Genomic DNA, 18,829 nt, shown 5'->3' with positions numbered 1-18,829 from the left:
GGTTCCTTCCCTGCTCCGGCCCTGCCCTGCCCGGCCTCGTCCCAAGGCTCCTGCCAGGCTGCTGAACGTCCTCCATGTCAAATGGCTATGAAACCTGCTGCTGAGAATGTTTTCTCAGCTCCTTGAGGGAGGGACATGACTTAACTTCTCCACTTCTAGGCACTGGGCACTTGCGCCCACTGTGAATAGCAGAAGCTTCTGTTTTTAATCCAGGCAGCCTTTGTAAACAATGCAGCCCCCTAAACCCTGAGATGGAATCCTTCCCATTTTCTATTTTCTTTTGTTTATCTGAAGCATCCTTGGGAATTTTACTAATTTCTCTTCTACAGTCTGTTTTCAGACAGCCCATAGAGCCCTTGTTTATCACCAGCTGTTATTAAGTTTTACCAAAAAGTAGTTTTTGGGGGTGGAAGGTGCTTAGAGAGCACCTAGGTTCAGAGAGGGAAAGTGCTTCCTGGAATGTCACACAGCTACGAAGGCATGAGAGCAGAGCACAGAACTCCTGCCTACTTCGTAGTCCTGGCATTTAAAAAAAAATGTATCTGCCCATATTTGTGAGGATGTTTTTGGCTTCAAGGAAATGACGATGTAACTCAATGTCACTGGGGGTCCAGAGGCAGGGTGCGCTCTGGGGCCAGCTTTTTCCATGGCCCCAGCTCCGGTTTCTCCTAAGAGCCCTTGGATGCATCCTCTTTGTGCTCTGGCTTTGCTTTCGAGTCACTTCCCCCATGGGGCAAAGTTGCTGTTAGTCCCTGCCTGCCATACCTTCCTGCCCAAGATATCCCAGGAAAGAGACAGGGCAGCACCCCAACATTCCAACAAACAGTCTTGAAATCCTCCCTCATTGTATCTCTTAAGCCACATGCCCCTCCCTAAACAAGTATCAGGGCAGAAATTCCCACCTGCAATGATTGGATTAGGTCTGGCTCCTGAAGCAACCAGTAGCAGGAGAGTTGAGATGCCCCTGCACCAATCAGGCCCTCCATTGGAGTAGGGAGGAGCTTCTGTCCCTGAGGCACATGGGCTGCCTGAGAGAAGAGTATATTACTGAAAATAAGAAAAAGAAAAAGAAGATGAGGAGGAGAGGATAAGAGGAGAAGAAGGGAAGGAGGGGGAAGAGGAGGAGAAGGAGGAGGATGATCTATTGGGAAGCTGGGAGAATGGATGCTGAGGGAGCAATGAGCATTATTCACTAGAATTTTCCAATACTATACTACAAACTCCTTGAAGACCTTTGTTGTGATCAAGGCTCTATCCACAGTGCTTGGCATAGAAGGATTTGGACATGAAGAACCTGGGAACTGGGGACACTCCCAGGTACAGGTCCTGCCTAGTGTTCATTCATCTGCTTATTCAGTCAACCAGAAAGAGCCAGGCATGGGAATTTAGCTGCGCAGACCCTGTTGGTGGCTGACCCAGTTCCCCTTTGCTGGTACTGCTGTGAGGGTTGGCTGCTGACAGCTCATAGCGGCCTTCCCCTCTCCAGAAAATTGTCCTTGGCTGATAAGACCTAATTGACCCAGTTATGTACCATGACCTGCATCCACAGGACAGATCACAGCCACCAACTGACTGATTCTGTCCAAAAGGCCAGCCTGGAGAGCCCTTCCACTGTGGACCAGGCCAAGGCTAGATGTCACCTTGGCTCCTTCCCTTTTCCATCCCACTTCCCTCACTTCCCTACAGGCTCCTGCTGAGACAACTGCCTCAATACATAACATGCACCTAAATCCCCATCTCAGGTTCTGCTTCTAGGGAACCCAATCTAAGACAACCATGAATAGCCTTTACTGTGGACAGGCTGACTCTTACCCATGAATTACAGACATGCAAGATATAAATCACAGGAAGAAAGCAGACTAAATGATATAACAGATGACCAAGTAAAGAAATCTGCCTTCATTTTACGTATGAATTGGTATAACCATCACTGACAGTAGTATGTCCAACCAGAGAAATCAATAATTAGGCCAACATGCTTTTGGCATCTCTCTGCAGCATTAGGACTGGAGATTAAGGGCAAAGAGTAACTAAAAGTCTTGTCTCCCAGAAGCTCACAGTGCCGTTGGAAGATGTCAAAGCTGAGAGGTGGGTGAAAGGAGCAGCAGTCCTGCGCCAGGCAGACCTGGCTGTTCCTTTCCCATGGTGCCATCCCCTTCCCTCCCTGGGAAGGGCGTAGGGAAGAAGGTTTCCTGGAGACCTAAGTCCTTCTGGTATGAGTATCCACCACCTAGAGAATATATGCGCTTAAACAAAGGGCTTGATCTCTGCAAATTAGTCATGATTCTTTTGGCTGAAGGGGAAAAAATTCACCTCAAACCAGCCAACTCTAAAAGGGAAATTTATTGGCTTTTATAACTTGGAAACATGGAAGTGGGTAGTAAATTGAGGTAAAGCTTAGTCCAGGGTCTCCGAAGATGTCATCGGATGTGTCAGTCCGTTTCTGTCTTTCCACCTCCCTCTATTGCTCTCCTCTCCTACATGTGGAAACCATGGCCACATTCAGCTTCAGGGCTACTTCACAAAGTTAGCTGCCTCAAAGTTTAGGGGCTTTTACATTCCCTTAGAAAGACACTGACTGGTCTGATTTTGGTCCACACACTCGTCTTTAACCAGCCAGTGTGGCAAAGGAATGAAGTATTATGACAGTAGGTCTGGGTCACATGCCTACACTATGGGGTATCCTCACTGTGGTCCAATGGAGGGGAGGAGAGCTGTTCCTCAAAGGAATTGAGACACTGTTTCCATAAAGAGGGTACAAAAATAAGAGATGTCTTCTACATTCAGTCCTCCTATTTACAAAATGTAGAAAGTCATTTCTAGTCCCCAGGGTGACTACAAAGGTTAAACGCTATGAACGGGTCAAAGCACTCACAAACTGCGATGTACAACACATACTAGTCACTGTATTTCTTCTTTCATCTGGTCTTCCTCTGGGTAACTTGTGGGCGATGGGGTTATCATGTTCTTTTTTTCTGCTAACCTCAGGTCTACTACTCAACAAGATAGTCTTCAAGGAAAATGAACCCCACGCTGGGCCTGGCTATTTTTCTGGCTGTTCTCCTCACTGTGAAAGGTCTTCTGAAGCCGAGCTTCTCACCAAGGAATTATAAAGCTTTGAGCCAGGCCCAAGGGTGGAAGGAAAGGAAGGCAGCCAAGGAGCTTACAAGGCAGAACATGGATTTTGGCTTTAAGCTTCTCAAGAAGCTGGCCTCCAACAGCCCTGGCAGGAATATCATGCTATCCCCCTTGAGTATCTCTACAGCTTTCTCCTTGCTGTGCCTGGGTGCCCAGGACAGCACCCTGGATGAGATCAAGCAGGGGTTCAACTTCAGAAAGATCCCAGAAAAAGATCTTCATGAGGGCTTCCATTACATCATCCATGAGCTGAACCAGAAGACCCAGGACCTCAAAGTGAGCATCGGGAACACGCTGTTCATTGACCGGGGGCTGCAGCCCCAGCGTAAGTTTGTGGAAGATGCCGAGAACTTTTACGGTGCAGAAACCATCCTTACCAACTTTCAGAATTTGAAAATTACTCAGAAGCAGATCAATGACTTTATCAGTAATAAAACCTATGGGAAAATTAACAACCTGATAGAGAATATAGACCCTGGCACTGTGATGCTTCTTACAAATTATATTTTCTTCCGAGGTAAGGCTTTTGGCATGTTGGTGTGGAAAGAATAGGATGACCATTAGACTTGGGTTAAAAACCTGGGTTGGCCACTGTTTGCTCTTTGACCTTGAATTCATATGTCATTTATCTCTCAGAACCTCACTTTTCCTATCTGTAAAATGGGTACCATGATACATAACTCATCATACAATTATCAAGATTTAAAGTGAAAATGTATGTGAAATGAGCTTTATGAAGTCTGTCATTTTCATGATTAGTGATTATCCTAACACAACATTGGTTATAGAGGTCGGAATTACATTTCGTTCCCATCTCTTAGATGAGAAAAAACATTCAGAGAGAGATTAACTGACTTACTCCAAGTTACAAAGCCCATCATTGAGAGTCAGGACTGGAACCCATTTCTCCTGGCTCTAGCACCGTGTGCTTTCCAGCACTTTAAGCAGACACCTGAGATGGTGATTGTGTTGATTATGGTGATGGTGATCACTTGGTGGGTCTTCTTATATATAATATATATGAATTCTCCTTATCAGACTTTATGTATTTCCCAGATCTGATGGAGAGAGACAGAAAAAAAAGACGGAAGAATGTTTCCAAATTTCAGCTTTATCCCCCAACACCACACAGAACACATATACACAGACGGGTTGGCCAAAATAGGTGAGAATCAGAGGCCAACACCCATCAGTCCAGATAAAATCACTGCTGGAGTGTTGGGAACATGGTACTAAATATAAAAAATTGAGGGTTCTCAAAATCCACAGGCAGATTGACGGCTAAGGAAGAAAAACGGTGACCACTGGCAGTCTAAAACCTCAATGTGCCTAAACCAGAGAAGGAAAAGGGAGAATATGGAATTTCCTGAAATCCCTATGTCCCCTAGATAACAATAGGAATAACAGTGAAAATAACGATGCTGATGACGACTAGCACCTACTCAACCTCACTATACACAGGCACTGAGCTGTGCTGCCTTATCCCGCTACATGTCAAGGCATCCCTATGAGGTAGCTGTCAATATCCTCATTCTACAAATAAGAACACTGAAGTTCAGGGAGATTGAGACACTTATCCAAGGTTAACCCTTGATAACCTTTTGGACAGGTTGATAGAACAGTGAAGCCAGGATTTGAACTCAGGGAGTTGGCCCTACAATGAGGACTCTTGGGTGGCAAGTTTGAAAGACCCAGGTCTGAGTTTATGCCCAATAGGTCAAGGTATCTTCAGAGTCCAGGCACCCAGGCCTCAGTGTTCACTGCTCTTTGGCAAGCTCCCAATGGCAGCCTGTTTCACCAGTTTTCTTAGTTCCACATGACAGCAGCTCCTTCAGGACTGACTCAGATTAGAATCAAGCATTTCTACTCACATCAGACTCAATTAGCCGTCATTAATTGTAATGCAGTCCCCTCTGTTAGGACATACTCAGTGGGCTTTCTCAGGCTTAGGGGAACCTGGGCTTATGGTAGTCTGCTTTTCCCCTCTTAATTTAGCAGTCTAGTCCTGACTTCTTTGGGAACTAATAATTGCACCTGAGCCCATCTCATCAGAAATCTCCAGGACGTGGAATGAGGGCAAGGACTTCCCTGATACCCCAGAACATCCCCTTTCACCCTGAATCTGTGTGGACAGAGACTAGTGGTTAGTTGGATTTAGTCACCTTTTTTCCCATGGGATAATCATGTCATTTTGTCTTTCTTCAAACTAAGCCAGGTGGCAACATGAGTTTGATCCAAATGTAACTAAAGAGGAAGATTTCTTTCTGGAGAAAAACAGTTCAGTCAAGGTGCCCATGATGTTCCATAGTGGCATGTACCAAGTTGGCTATGATGATAAGCTCTCTTGCACCATCCTGGAAATACCCTACCATAAAAATATCACAGCCATCTTCCTCCTTCCTGATGAGGGCAAGCTGAAGCACTTGGAGCAAGGCTTGCAGGTGGACACTTTCTCCAGATGGAAAACGTTACTGTCACGCAGGTAAAGTGGGTGCCTAGCCCTCGCAGCTTTTTCCTTCTCCTGTCTTCCCTCTTATTTCTTCTCTCTGAGCTCTTACCTCACGGCCAAGTCCTCTTCTGGGCTCTATAATAAACTTATATCATGGTGAGAAGTAGACTGGGGAACAAATCACAGGAATAGAGTGAAGTGCTTGACTCTTTGAGGGAGATTCATCAAGACTGTGAGAGCACAGTAGATGGAGTCTCAGTGGAGGGTGGTGGTCAGGGAGGACTTCACAGAGGATATAGTATTTGAACCAAGTCTTCAAGGTTGGGTGGCAGTCTGTATGAAAGGGGGAGGAGCAAAGGAAACTGCAAGGACAAACACGGGCTGTAAAAGAGAGCTGTGAGTTGTGAGGAGAATGATGTTGTCAACTGTGGTGTCACAACAGTTGAAGCTGTAGGGTGGCTGCTCCTCCACTGAAGAAGATGTTTCCAGTGGGAAGGGCAGGTGAAGCTGTGCAGATCTCGAGGGATGGCAGCGCTCTTGGAATGCCCTGGCACTTAGCTCCCCCCTTCCAGAAATGTGACTTTATTGAAAGCATTCAGAACCAGAATTTTCCTTTCTCGAGCCTGCAGCTCACTCTAGATATCACAGATGCATTCTGCAATGCCTCCAAGGCCATGTTCCGTGTGAAAGGAGTCACGTCAGTTCAGTTCAGTTACCATCCACAGGTTCCCCCGTGTTGTCTCAACATGGGGACATCCCAAAGGGACTGACATGTTTCAGCCTGCACTCTACAGAGTTTTAGAGTTCATAGGGATGTCTTGGGAGATCTCCCTAAGGAATTCGGGGCTGTAGAAGGTGAAGAGAAGGTGAGAAATGGGAGGAATGCCAGGTCTTCCACTCTTGGCTTTGTGAGACATGGACTCCAGAATATGACGTTTCCTGTAGGACTCAAATTACATTGAGACCCTGCAGTTGATTTGCTGGAACTTGCCATCCTGACTGCACTCCAGTCCCATCTCCAAGCCATGTCTGATGATTTCCCCATGGGGCTACAGCTCAGGTGCTGCACTGGGGGCTTCACGTTCCCCTCACCAAGGCCCTCTGCAGCCCCCAGTGCTGTGACCACCATCAGGCCACCATCAACCACACAGAGATGTTCCCTGGGCACGGCCACCATCTCTCTGGCTTCAGGCTTCATCTCCTTTTGCACCTTTACTCAAGAGTGGAATAGAACCTTCGAGATTTTCTGTAGGCCGGTGCCAGACTTCCTGGAGGTTTGGGAATAACAGAACCAAAACTCTCGCAGGAACCCAGGATAACTTAGAGTGCAGTTACTTAGAAGTGGCATCTTGTAGAGTCCAAGTGTAGGCTGCTCTCAGTGTCTCTTCCAGGGCACCTCCTTCCATTTATCTAGTGCCTGCTCTGCCTCCCCTATCCCTCTGGGACTGCTTCCCGCATCTCCATGACTTGAGGCCAGGCCTCCTCACCAGGAGGGCCATAGAGAGGAAGGTTCCTCTCACCCAGGAATGTCTTGCCTACCCAGTCACTTTTGGCCTTGGAATGACAGGCAGGGAAATGTCTACCTTCCCAAGAAGAAACTCCAAATCCTCTTGCAGGACAGGGGGCTTTGCCCACGGTCCCCAAGGAATTACATTTGGTTAGAACATGATAGGCAAATATTCCTACTGTCTGAGCTCATTATTTCTGGGAGATAAGTGGTCAAGTTGCTTTGATCTACAGGTGAGAAGCATAGTCCGGACATCTCAGTGGTCCGCTATGCGGTGGACGGGATATCCCTATGTGTTCTTCCTGCAGTCCCCTCCAGACGGGAGAAGACCCTGAGCAGAAAAATCACCTTTTCCCTAAAAGAAGTAACCAAGTCAACAGACACACACCAGTTTACATGTGGGTAGAACATGTCAGAATTTAGGCTTCGGATGACTTCCACTTGGCCTCTGTGCAGGAGGCAGACACCTGCTTTGGATTTGCATAATTTGAGGCCAGGTGCTGCTCCTCTGATTTCCCCAGAGGAAAAGCTCTAGTTCCCAGGGTCCACCTTTAGGAGCAGAAAACTGCTGGTGGTTTTGAAATAGCCATTGTCCTATTCAGAAGTGTTGAGGGTCCACTCTCAGCCTGGGCACCCCACACATTTCTGTACATATTGGTATATGCACTCACCTGCCAGCAGCAGCTGCATTTAATGCCTTCCCATGTTGGCACAAACGAAAGCAAATCTCCCCATTAACGCACTGGACCTAGGGCCCTTTGCTACTCAGGAACATCACCCTAGAAATCCTCTCCTCACTTTCCTACATCAGCATATGTTTTTCTCTCTTCTGAATCATTTCCGTCAGATACAAAGATGCTGTTATCTTCCATCTCATCGTGAAACCTCGTAGCGGGCCAGGGATAACTTACAGCTCATAGAAGAGGCTTCTATGCAAGAAGACAAAGCAGGTGTCTGCCTTCTGTGCAAGCGACCTGTACGGTTTATGCTGGCCTGCAGGAAATCTCAATGCTCTTGTTTTTCCCAACATAAAAGTTTCTCTTGACCCTTGTTTTTCCCCAGTTATTCCCCCATTTCGTCACTCCGCCTTTGCAGGTGAACACCGTGAAGCAGTTGCCTCTGTTCACAGCCCCTAGTTCCTCTCACGCTTTCCTAAATCCACTCCAGTCCAGCTTCTGCACCTACTTCTCACAGACAGCTCCATTCCCAGGGTCTCAAAGGTGTCTGTGTTGCAGAGTGCAGTCAGTCTCAGGCCTCACTGTTAGGCTGGTTGGTGTCCCCACTTCCTTAAGGTGCTCTTCATTTGGCTTCAAGCTCTCCACTCTCACGGCACCTTCCACCTTTCCCCTCCTCAATCTCCTTTGCTGGAGACCCCTCTCCTCCTCCAGGTCTCAGAGGTGAGTGTCTCAGGGCTCAATTCCCAGCCTTCTTTTCTGTCTATACTTACTCCTGAGTGAGTGCACAGGCTCAGACCTTTAAACACTGTCTCTATTACCACGACTGCCATGCTTCTAGCCCCAGCCCCTGTTCTCCCCCAAACTCCAGAGTCATGGATCTTTCTGTTTACCCAGAATCTCCCCTGTATGTGTAATTGGAGCTTAGAGTCAACACATCTAGAATGGTGTCCTGATCTGTCCCCAGGGAGCCTCCCCAAGCCTGCCCATCTTAGTCAATGGTGACTCCATCTTTTTAGTTGCTCAAGTCAAAAACCTTGGAGTCACCCTGACTCTCAAATGCCTCATTCCGTCTGTTAGGAAACCCCTTTAGCCTACAAGAAACTACATCTGGAATTTGGTATCTTTCCACCATCTCTATGGCTCCCAACATCCGACGACCACACTAGCTTCCAAATGGTCTCCCAGCATCAGTTTTGCGCATCCCTACTTCACACACACCACCAGCACCAAGAGTATATTCTTAACAGAGGCGACAGAATGATCTTTTTAAATCCTAAGCAAGACTATGTCACTCCTCTCTTCAAAACCCTACAGTGACTGCCCATTTTATTCAGGAAAAAAAAATCCTAATTTGTCTAATTCCCTTGCATGCCTCAAGGTTTGCTCAAACCTTCTACTGATCCCTGATTTCTGCAAGTTGACCTATTTATTTTTTTCCATAGCACTTACTGCCTTCTGCATACTACCAGTACATGTATGTAGGTTTAGGTGGTACTTTTTGCTATGTTGATTCTATCCCCTGTCTTCCCTGCTAGAACACACAGTCAGGGGCAGGGATCTTTGCCTGTTCTGTTCATAGATGCATCTCCAGCACCTAGAACAGCACCTGGTATACAGTGGGCATTTAATAAATGTTTGTTGAGTGAATGAATTAGTGGAAAGGTGAATTTGGGAGTCGTCGGGTCTGTGGATGATACTCAAAGCTGTGAGACTGAATGCCCTTCATGGGGAGGGAGTGAAGGTGGAAAAGAGAAGGGGACCAAGGTCTGAGTCTTGGAGCAGCACCGTAGCTGGTAGAGACAGGTGGGGTGGAGCCAGACAGGGGCAGGAGTGGTGGGGAAGGAGGAGAAGCCTCAAGGGTGGACTTGGAACGCTTCACCCTGGGGAAAGAGATTACTGGCAGGTGCGGCTCACTGAGAGTTGACTCTGGGATGTGGGGCTGGATGTCAACGGTGACTCTGGAAAGAGTTACTTCCATAGAAAGTTGAGGTCAAAGAGCCGACTGCAGTGGACTGAGGCAATCGTGGGAGGGAGTGGAGATAGCTAGCAGAGACAACCTCTGCTACAAAGGGAAGTAAAAAAATGAGCTGGAAGCTGGAAAGGCAATTCAGGGCCAAGACAGATGTCTTGGCATTAGTTTTTGAGGATAGGGTGCAGCCTTCTCCAGAGGAGGATCAAAGGGGCACTGTTGAAGGATGATGCAGGAGAGAGAGGACACATAGGCAGGAATGAGGTCCTTGGGTAGGTGGGAAAATAGGGTGCAGGGCCAGGTGAGCAGGAGTCCAGGGTCTGCAGGTACCTCAGGAGACCCTGGCCCCAGGCTCCAGGCAGGAGGCTGATCGCGGTTCAGCCACAGAGGATGTGAAGTTGCTAGTTGGAGGGCAGGAGGATGGACACCTGCTAAGTGCTGACTGTCTGCTGAGCACCTTGCCTGCATTTGCCTTAGCACCCCTAGTGTCCCGCGGGAGAGATGATGATCAGCTTCCTTCTCACGTAAGTGACTTAGAGAAGGAAGGTCATTTGCCCCAAGTCACAGAGCTCATGAGAGGCAGAGTGGATTTGAACCCAGTTCTGTCTAGCTCCAGATTCTGGATGCCCTGTTCCCTTCAGCGTCAGATATTCCAGGGTCAGGGTGGGCTCAGGGCTCAGGCACGGCAGTGACTACAGTGGGGACATCGTCAGTGACTGCGGCTGAAGGGGCTCTGAGACAGGGGGACTTGAGACTTGAGAACACTCCCTGTAGAGGGCTCTGGGGCAGGCGTGCTGGGAGGCAGGGACACTGTTCAGATTGCTTACAGTGTTTTGAAACCAGGGTCCCAGGGTTAAGGAATCCCTCCTGATTCTGTGGATGGAGAGAGATTGGAGACCTTTGGGGCTGGGAGGACACATTTCATTCGTCACGTATCCTGAGGCCTGCCCTGCAACACGACAGGACTTGACCACTCACCCTTGTCATGTCAATTCCCCAGGGTCGTAGATGTGTCTGTGCCCAGACTCCACATGACGGGCACCTTCGACCTGAAGAAGACTCTCTCCTACATGGGTATCTCCAAAATCTTTGAGGAGCATGGTGATCTCACCAAGATCGCCCCTTGTCGCAACCTGAAAGTCGGCGAGGTAAGCCTGCCTAGCCTGGACTCCACTCCCTGCAGCACAGGGGCCTTCGCCCAGCCCCGGGCCAGAGCCAGGGTCACAGTGGCTGTCAGAGCCAGGACTCCACCCACTGGTTGGAGCGGCCGTGAATCCAGCTGTGACCCTTACCAATCCCGTGATACTGGGCAAACCACATAACCTCCCCCAGCCTCATGCTTGCAGTCTTTAAAACTGCTACTATTTTGGAAATCTATTCAATGTAGCAAACATTGATCAAGGCCTGGAACAGTTATCAGGCCTAGAACTGGTCTAGATCTAACCCAGACTCTCTCTCAAAAGCAACATGCCTCTTTCTTTCTTTCTTTCTTTCTCTTTCTTTCTTTCTCTTTCTTTCTTTCTCTCTCTCTCTCTCTTTCTTTCTTTCTTTCTTTCCTTCCTTCCTTCCTTCCTTCTTTCTTTCTCTTTCTTTCTCTCTTTCTTCCTCTCTTTCTCTCTTTCTTTCTTTCTTCTTTCTTTTTTTTTTTTGATGGAGTCTTGCTCTGTTGCCCAGGCTGGAGTGCAATGGTACATCTTGGCTCACTGCAACCTCCACCTCCCAGGTTCAAGCAATTCTCCTGCCTCAGCCTCCTGAGTAGCTGGGATTACAGGCGCCTGCCCCATGCCCAACTAATTTTTTTTTTGTATTTTTAGTAGAGACGGGGTTTCACCATGTTGGCCAGGTTGGTCACAAACTCCTGACCTCAGGTCATCCACCCATCTTGGCCTCCCAAAGTGCTGGGATTACAGGCGTGAGCCACCGCGCCCAAGGCCACACGTTTTGTATGAGTTGGCGTAAGCATGTGCTGCATAGGAAAATATGACCAAGCAAAGGGGCCTGTGGCCTCTGGCAAAGGTGAGCACCTGATTGCCTGGGGCCAAAAGAGAGCAGCATATAAGTAGGGTCACCAAATTTAGCAAATTTCATACAGGGTACCCAGTTAAATTTGAATTTTAGACCGGGCACGGTGGCTCAAGCCTGTAATCCCAGCACTTTGGGAGGCCGAGACGGGTGGATCATGAGATCAGGAGATCGAGACCATCCTGCCTAACACAGTGAAACCCTGTCTCTACTAAAAAATACAAAAAACTAGCCGGGCGAGGTGGTGGGCACCTGTAGTCCCAGCTACTCGGGAGGCTGAGGCAGGAGAATGGCGTAAACCCGGGAGGCTGAGCTTGCAGTGAGCTGAGATCCGGCCGCTGCACTCCAGCCTGGATGACAGAGCGAGACTCCGTCTCAAAAAAAAAAAAAAAAAAAAAAATTGAATTTTAGATAAATGATGAATAATTTTTTTAGTGCCAGTATGTTCTGAATATTGCACGGGACATACTTACACTAAAATATATTCATCGTTTATCTTGAATTCAAATTTCACTGGATGTTCTGTATTTCACCTGGCAACCCTATTTTGGGGTTAAAAAGGCATTGAAGGAGGGGAAAGATTTCAACGAGCAGAGATGGGTGCGGGAATGGGTGCAGCAGTGTGGCCAAGGCTGGGGGTTTTTGGATATCATGGAGTAGTGGGTGGTGGGGGTTAGGTGCTTAATGGAGATGAAGTGGGAGGTTCAAGCCAGTCTGGGAAGGATCCAGCTTGCCAAGCTGAGCCTGCTGCTCTGAATCAGATGGCACAGATTCCACTGTATTTTTCACGTTGACATAAGGAACACAGTTACTAGAATTTTCTCACTTTTGAGCTTTCCTGCCACAGACTTCCCACAAACATTCAACACCAGCTCTGAAGGTCTTGTTGAGTTTAATGGCTCGTTTCGTTCTGTAGTTACGTTTGCTGATAGCTGTGATTCTAACACAGGATACTGTCCTGTTTTCTGCAAGGAAAATTGTGAGAATTTTGCAGACTAGAAAGAAATGTGCAAGGATTGGAACCCATCAGCTTCCCAGTACTGATCACCTGTTTACAGATGTTGATGCCTTTGGAGTGGATTTGGGATGCAAGTCATCTCAGAGCTAATCCAGAATCTTCCTCCCTCTTAACCATCCACCAGGTGGATGAAAGGAGGTGCTGGAGGCTTCAGGGTGGGGATACCACCCCCTCACTTTCACCCAGCTACAGCCCAGCAGACCTTTTCTGCCATGGCTGTGGTTGATGCTTCCCTGTAACCCATGAGAAAGAGAAGCAAACCCCACTCCATCTCTCCCCACATCGATCCCCCTAACTGATGCTCTCCCTGCACCATCTTTTCCTTCACGCGGCATCTGCTTGTCGAATATTCTCCAGCATTAATGGCAAAAGAGCCAGAAACCCTGGAGTAAACCAAGTTACTGCTGTGCTGGACAGCTTGGACCAAGTTGTCTCCCTCTCTGATCCTCTCTGGGCCTCCGGCCACCATGGTCGCTGAGCAGCTTGGCAGTCCCTGACTTTGCCCTTGGCTTCCACAGGCTGTGCACAAGGCTGAGCTGAAGATGGATGAGAGGGGTACGGAGGGGGCCGCTGGCACCGGAGCACAGACTCTGCCCATGGAGACACCACTCGTCGTCAAGATAGACAGACCCTATCTGCTGCTGATTTACAGCCAGAAAATACCTTCCGTGCTCTTCCTGGGAAAGATTGTTAACCCTATTGGAAAATAAAGGAGAATTCCTGCTTGCCGCAGACCCCGAACATGGCTTGGGGTTGAACATGTTCCGTCTTCCTGAGATGGAAGTGACAGGCACGGTTCAGCTTAGCCCCTCCCCGTCACCATCTCCCTAGACTGCCCGAAAGAGCAAAATTGCAAGTTCTAGGAAGTCCTGTGCCCCGTTCCCTCCCTGCCCATTCAAATGCTGGGATTCGATGCCCCACCCACTCGGTGGCATTCTCCTCTCCCCTCCAGCAGGCAGAGAGACTCTGTGATTTAATAAACAAACGTTTCTCCCCACAGCCCTGCCCCAGGTTAACTGGCTATTGGTGGATAATTGGGGGAAGGTATGGGCCACCACAAGTACCTGGAGACTGGAGGGAGAGACTGGGTTCAAATCCTAGAATGAGGTATCTTTGGGAAAGCCACAGACCCTCTCTGGGCCTGTCTTATTTCTGAAGTGAAGGTCCTGCCACTCCCTTTGGGGCTCTGAGGAAGCTAGTTCAGTGCTTTAAAAAAGTTGTTCCCGCCTCTGTGAGCCCTCGGCCAATTATCTGTCCCAGTGTGTCCACGTGGGAGCTCTGGGCTTAGCCAACATCCAGGTGGATGGGGAAACAGGGACAGGGCCAGTCCAGCCCCTCGGGCAACATTAGAAGGACGAAGTCTAGAGTAGCAGCTAGAATTTGCCGCCAGCTTTATCCATTTCAGGCACAAAAAGAACGTCCTGGCACCCTCCCTCCCCTGTCCCTTCCTTATCTTGTTGTCAAAGGTAGATCCTGCGGTTTAAACCTGTTAGCAAGTTCAATTGAAGAGTGAGTGGCTCCAGAAAATGCGGCCCTGCAGGGCCGCCTGTGGCCACTAGAGGGCACCAGGTGCTCGCAGGGCCGTGCACAGGTCCCCGGCCTGGGGCAAGCTCATTTCAGGCATCTGGTGCCTTCTTCTCCTGCAGGGAATTCCCAGGGCTTCCGGTGTTTGGAGAGGAGAGGATACTTGCTGGCTTGGCACTGAGAAGCCTCGGCTGTTACTACTTATCATTTCCCGGGCCTGTTTAGCAGTTTGCAGCTCAAAGTGTCCTGTGTGTTCTGGTCACAAGTGCTCTCAGAGCAGCCAGAGTGGGCGCCCCTATGACAGACGTGGAAACTGAGGCTCAGAAAAGTGAAGTGGCTTCCTCGTGGCCTCAGGGTTAGCCACATGCAGCAAGCGCCCCATCTTCTGGTTTGGGGCAGGAAGGGAAGAGTCCCCAGAGGCTGGTGGAGAAGGCTGCCTGGTGGGGGGCGGGGGCTGGTGGACGGTGGTGAAGGCTGAGCCTGGGAGCCCAGAGTGCGCAGCCCCTTTTCCAGAGGGTGGGGGTGAGGGAGAAGGTTGAGACCCCGCACAGGGACACAGACCTGGGGAAAAGGCTGGGAATCTCAGCCGAGCCCTTTGCCAATATAATTTCCCTTGCCCCAGCCTGAAGGGTGGGTATGGAAAGACCCAGAAACCCTCAGCTATGGTGTAAGGTGCACAACATATGACACTGGGGACGTGACACAGCCAGGCAAGCCACTGAGTGGCGGGTGACCTGGGCATGTCACTAAACCTTTCTGAGCCTTAGCTGCTTCATTTATTGAGAGAGGATCATAATATCTACCTCAGCGGCTAAGCTGGAGTCTAATACCCTCTATCTACCTACCTACCTCTGAGGATCACATGAGGTTGCATGGCCATCGTGCCTGGCACGTGGGTTTGCAGTAGAGAGCCCCTGCTGCGGTCCTCCACCAGCCCCCCTCCAGTGTCTGCGATGACCAGCTGTTTCCCAAAACTCTGCCCCAGGCATTTGCTTCCACCGTCTCCTCTAATGGGAATTCCCTCCTCCAGCCTAACAAACTCCTACTCACCCTTTAATACCCAGGCCATTAGGACCTCTTTGTGAACTCTTCTCTACCTTTCCAACATATTCCAAGCAGCCTCTTCCAAGCAGCCTTCCAAAACCCTCATCTCCATGCATGACGTGGCAAGTGGGTCTGAATGTTCCCTCCAGCCCCCATGGGCTGCAGTCAATCCTCCATTAAATGATGACTTCCGGGCTGCAATCTCTGAGCTCATTGTTGATAGACCGGTTCCTGCCTTCCTGGGGCTAATAATCAGTGAGGGAAGCCATCATGAATACAATAAACACACATTTGTCATGAGCTGCAGTGGGCACAGTGAAGGAGATGTTGCAGAGCTTGCAAAGGATGTCACAGAAGGATTACATCCAGTCGGACGGTCACGTGTCACAGAAGGATCACATCCAGTCCGGGGGTCACGTGTCACAGAAGGGTCACGTCCAGTCCGGTGGCCCAAGAAAGGCTTCCTCGGGATGTAACATTTAGGGAGAGCTCCAAATGCTGGGAACTCATCTGTTTTTAAACTGTAGTTAGGAATTAAAACTGCATATAGAAGTGTTTTTTCCAGCATAGTTAATAATATATTAGATACTGATTGGTATTTCTAAGTAAACCAATAGAAATCAGGCGTAAGCTCGAGTTCTTTATTCATCTTCCTTTTAACTAATTCTGTTTTTAAAATGACAGTTGCATACCTTAAATATTTTTAAATATGTTCTGCTTTCATAGCCACATTTGTATTATTCACTGTAAAAATAAATTCTATTTTGAAAAAGAAAAAAAGAGGAAGAAATGAGGGTGGGAGCCCAGGGAGACCCCACCAAGCAGCGGGAACAGCGTGTGCAAAGGCCCTGAGGTCAGGAGTGGCATGGGTGAGGAGCTGAAATGAGATGAGTAAGCAAGAAGGGGTGGGAGCGGGGCCGAGAGGTAGGTGAGAAATCGTGGGCCACAGAGGGATGCTGGTCTTTAATTGAAGAACTATGGTGGGCTGCAGCAGGTGTGCAGTTTGAGAGAGACTCAGGCAAGTCCATGTGTTGTGTGTCCCTCTGCCTGCAGACTAGATGTCCTTGTATCCCCCATGCCCAGGCCGGTACATGCCACAGAGCACACACCCAACACGTACTTGCTGGAAAGAAAAACTGCCCTGCCAATCACCCTTGTCCAGACACGGTCAGCCCCCTCCAAAGCTCCCCTCTCCTCTGGGAGGGGAGTCACATGCCTTAGCCTGGCAGTGACTGGGATGTGGCCGTGCCTGCTCCTTCTTGTAGGTCCGTGTGCCATCTCCCTACATCTCCCAACTTTCCTGGATGCTCTCCTTGCTCCTCATCCTCTCCCACTCCCACCACTTCCCTCCAGCGTGTTACTCAGTCTTTCAGGGAAGGTCAACCACTACTCCTTCTCAGAAGCCTTCTCAGGTCATGTATTTGTGGGCCGACCGACCTTGTGAATAAATGAGTGAATGAGTGAGTGGATTTTGATTTTGACATAACCAGCACTTCCTAGATGCCTATCAAAACTTGGCATGACATGAGTGCTTTCCCCATCTCACTGGCCCACAAGCCTTCCAGTTGGTGTGACCGTCCCATTTTACTGATGAGAAAACTGAGGCTCAAGGAAGATCACATCACTTGCCCAAGGTCCCACAGCGAGACAGCCACAGAGATAGGAGCAAATACAAATCCCCTGAGCACTTGTGGCTTTTATTTGTCCCATCAGTTCATCCATCCATCCATTCAACAAATATTCACTGAGTGTCCTCTCTGTGTGGGGACAGAGAGGGGCTTTTAGGGGCTTGTGAATAAAATATAGAAAGATCCTTGCCCTTGCAGAGGTCTCAGGTTACTCGGGAGAGGCAGGCAGTTAACAATAGGTGTGATCAAGAAACAAGGACATACAAACCTGGCCAATATGGGGAAACTCCGTCTTTACTAAAAATACAAAAATTAGCCAGGCATGGTGGCATGCACCTATAATCCCAGCTACTTGGGAGGCCGAGACAGGAGAATCACTTGAACCTGGGAGGCTGAGGTTGTAGTGAGCCGAGATGGCAGCACTGCACCCCAGAACAAGACTCCGTTAAAAAGGAAAAGAGAGCAGAGGAGAGGACAGGAGAGGAGAGGAGAGGAGAGGAAAGGAGAGGAGAAGACATTAAGTGGAGTGGGTAAGGGTGACTAGAGGTGCCAGTGGCCCTGGCAGGGGTCACAGCCAGCCTCCCCGGGAGGCTGAGACAGTGGGTTTTATGGTTCTCCTCTCCAAAACCTCTGCTGCGCAGTCCTCTGGAGCCTTCAGCCTGGGAAATGCCCATGCAAATGAAGGGGACCAGCCCCTCCACACCTGTGGGCTTTTCTCATCAGGTGGGATGAGAGACTGAAAAAAAAAATAAAACACAGAGACAAAGTATAGAGAAAGAAAAGTGGGCCCAGGGGACTGGCACTCAGTACACGAAGGACCTGCACTGGCAGCGGTGTCTGAGTTCCCTCAGTATTTATTGATTACCATTTTCACTATCTCAGCAAGAGGAATACGGTGGGAGAGGAGGGTGATAGTGGGGAGAAGGTCAGCAAGAAAACATGTGAGCAAAGGAGTCTGTGTCACAAATAAGTTCAAGGAAGGTACTATGCCTGGATGTGCACGTAGGCCAGATTTATGCTTCTCTCACCCAAACATCTCAGTGGAGTAAGGAATAACAGAGCAGCATTGCTGCCACCATGTCTCGCCTCCCACCACAGAGCAGTTTTTCTCCTATCTCAGAGTTGAACAAACGTACACGGATTTTATACCAAGACATTCAGTTCCCAGGGGCAGGCAGGAGACTGGCCTTCCTCTATCTCAACTGCAAGAGGCTTTCCTCTTTTACTAATCCTCCTCAGCACAGACCCTTCACGGGTGTTGGGCTGGGGAACGCTCAGGTCTTTCCCATCCCATGAGGCCATATTTCAGACTATCACATGGGGAGAAACCTTGGACAATACCCGGCTTTCCAGGGCAGAGGTCTCTGCAGATTTCCTCAGTGCATTGTATCCCTGATTTATCAAGACTGGAGAAGGGCGATGACTTTTACCAAGCATACTGCCTGTAAACATATTGTTAACGAGGCACATCCTGCACAGCCCTAGATCCCTTAAACCTTAATTCCATACAACACATGTTCTTGTGAGCTCAAGGTTGGGGCAAAGTTACAGATTAACAGCATCTCAGAGCAAAGTAATGGTTCAGGGTACAGGTCAAAATGGAGTTTCTTATGTCTTCCTTTTCTACATAGACACAGTAACAGTCTGATCTCTCTTTCTTTTCCCTACAGCAAAGGTGGACTTGATGCATAAAAGAGGGATTCACCCTAACCAAGAATGAAGGTGCCCAGCGTCAGAGGACCAGGATAGAGAGGCTGCCTTGGTGTGGTCCAGCTTGAGCTACACGACACAGAAAGCCTCTGTGCAGCCTCCGAGCAGGGGCTTTTTTGCCTCTTCCAGCATAGGCTGGGTGC

The 18,829-nt window shown here is 49.0% G+C and overlaps 1 protein-coding gene across 1 annotated transcript; it reads left to right on the top strand.

Annotated features, from left to right (window-relative positions):
* The first annotated feature begins 3,010 nt into the window (after window positions 1-3,010).
* On the top strand, window positions 3,011-13,519 carry SERPINA12 (serpin family A member 12). Its single transcript, XM_025392510.1, has 4 exons — window positions 3,011-3,655; window positions 5,350-5,620; window positions 10,741-10,888; window positions 13,299-13,519. Exons 1-4 carry the CDS (start codon window positions 3,022-3,024, stop codon window positions 13,488-13,490), a joined length of 1,245 nt encoding a protein of 414 aa, XP_025248295.1. The 5' UTR covers window positions 3,011-3,021; the 3' UTR covers window positions 13,491-13,519.
* Window positions 13,520-18,829: the final 5,310 nt, after the last annotated feature.

Source organism: Theropithecus gelada, chromosome 7b (assembly GCF_003255815.1).
Source record: "Theropithecus gelada isolate Dixy chromosome 7b, Tgel_1.0, whole genome shotgun sequence".
Taxonomy (NCBI): Eukaryota; Metazoa; Chordata; class Mammalia; order Primates; family Cercopithecidae; genus Theropithecus; species Theropithecus gelada.
This window is presented reverse-complemented; position numbering and strand designations above follow the sequence as displayed.

Coding starts and splice junctions, on each gene's coding strand:
- SERPINA12 (XM_025392510.1), top strand. CDS start 3,022: ATGAACCCCACGCTGGGCCTGGCTATTTTTCTGGCTGTTCTCCTCACT. Junction 3,656..5,349: donor AAATTATATTTTCTTCCGAG/GTAAGGCTTTTG, acceptor CTTCAAACTAAG/CCAGGTGGCAACATGAGTTT. Junction 10,889..13,298: donor GCAACCTGAAAGTCGGCGAG/GTAAGCCTGCCT, acceptor TGGCTTCCACAG/GCTGTGCACAAGGCTGAGCT.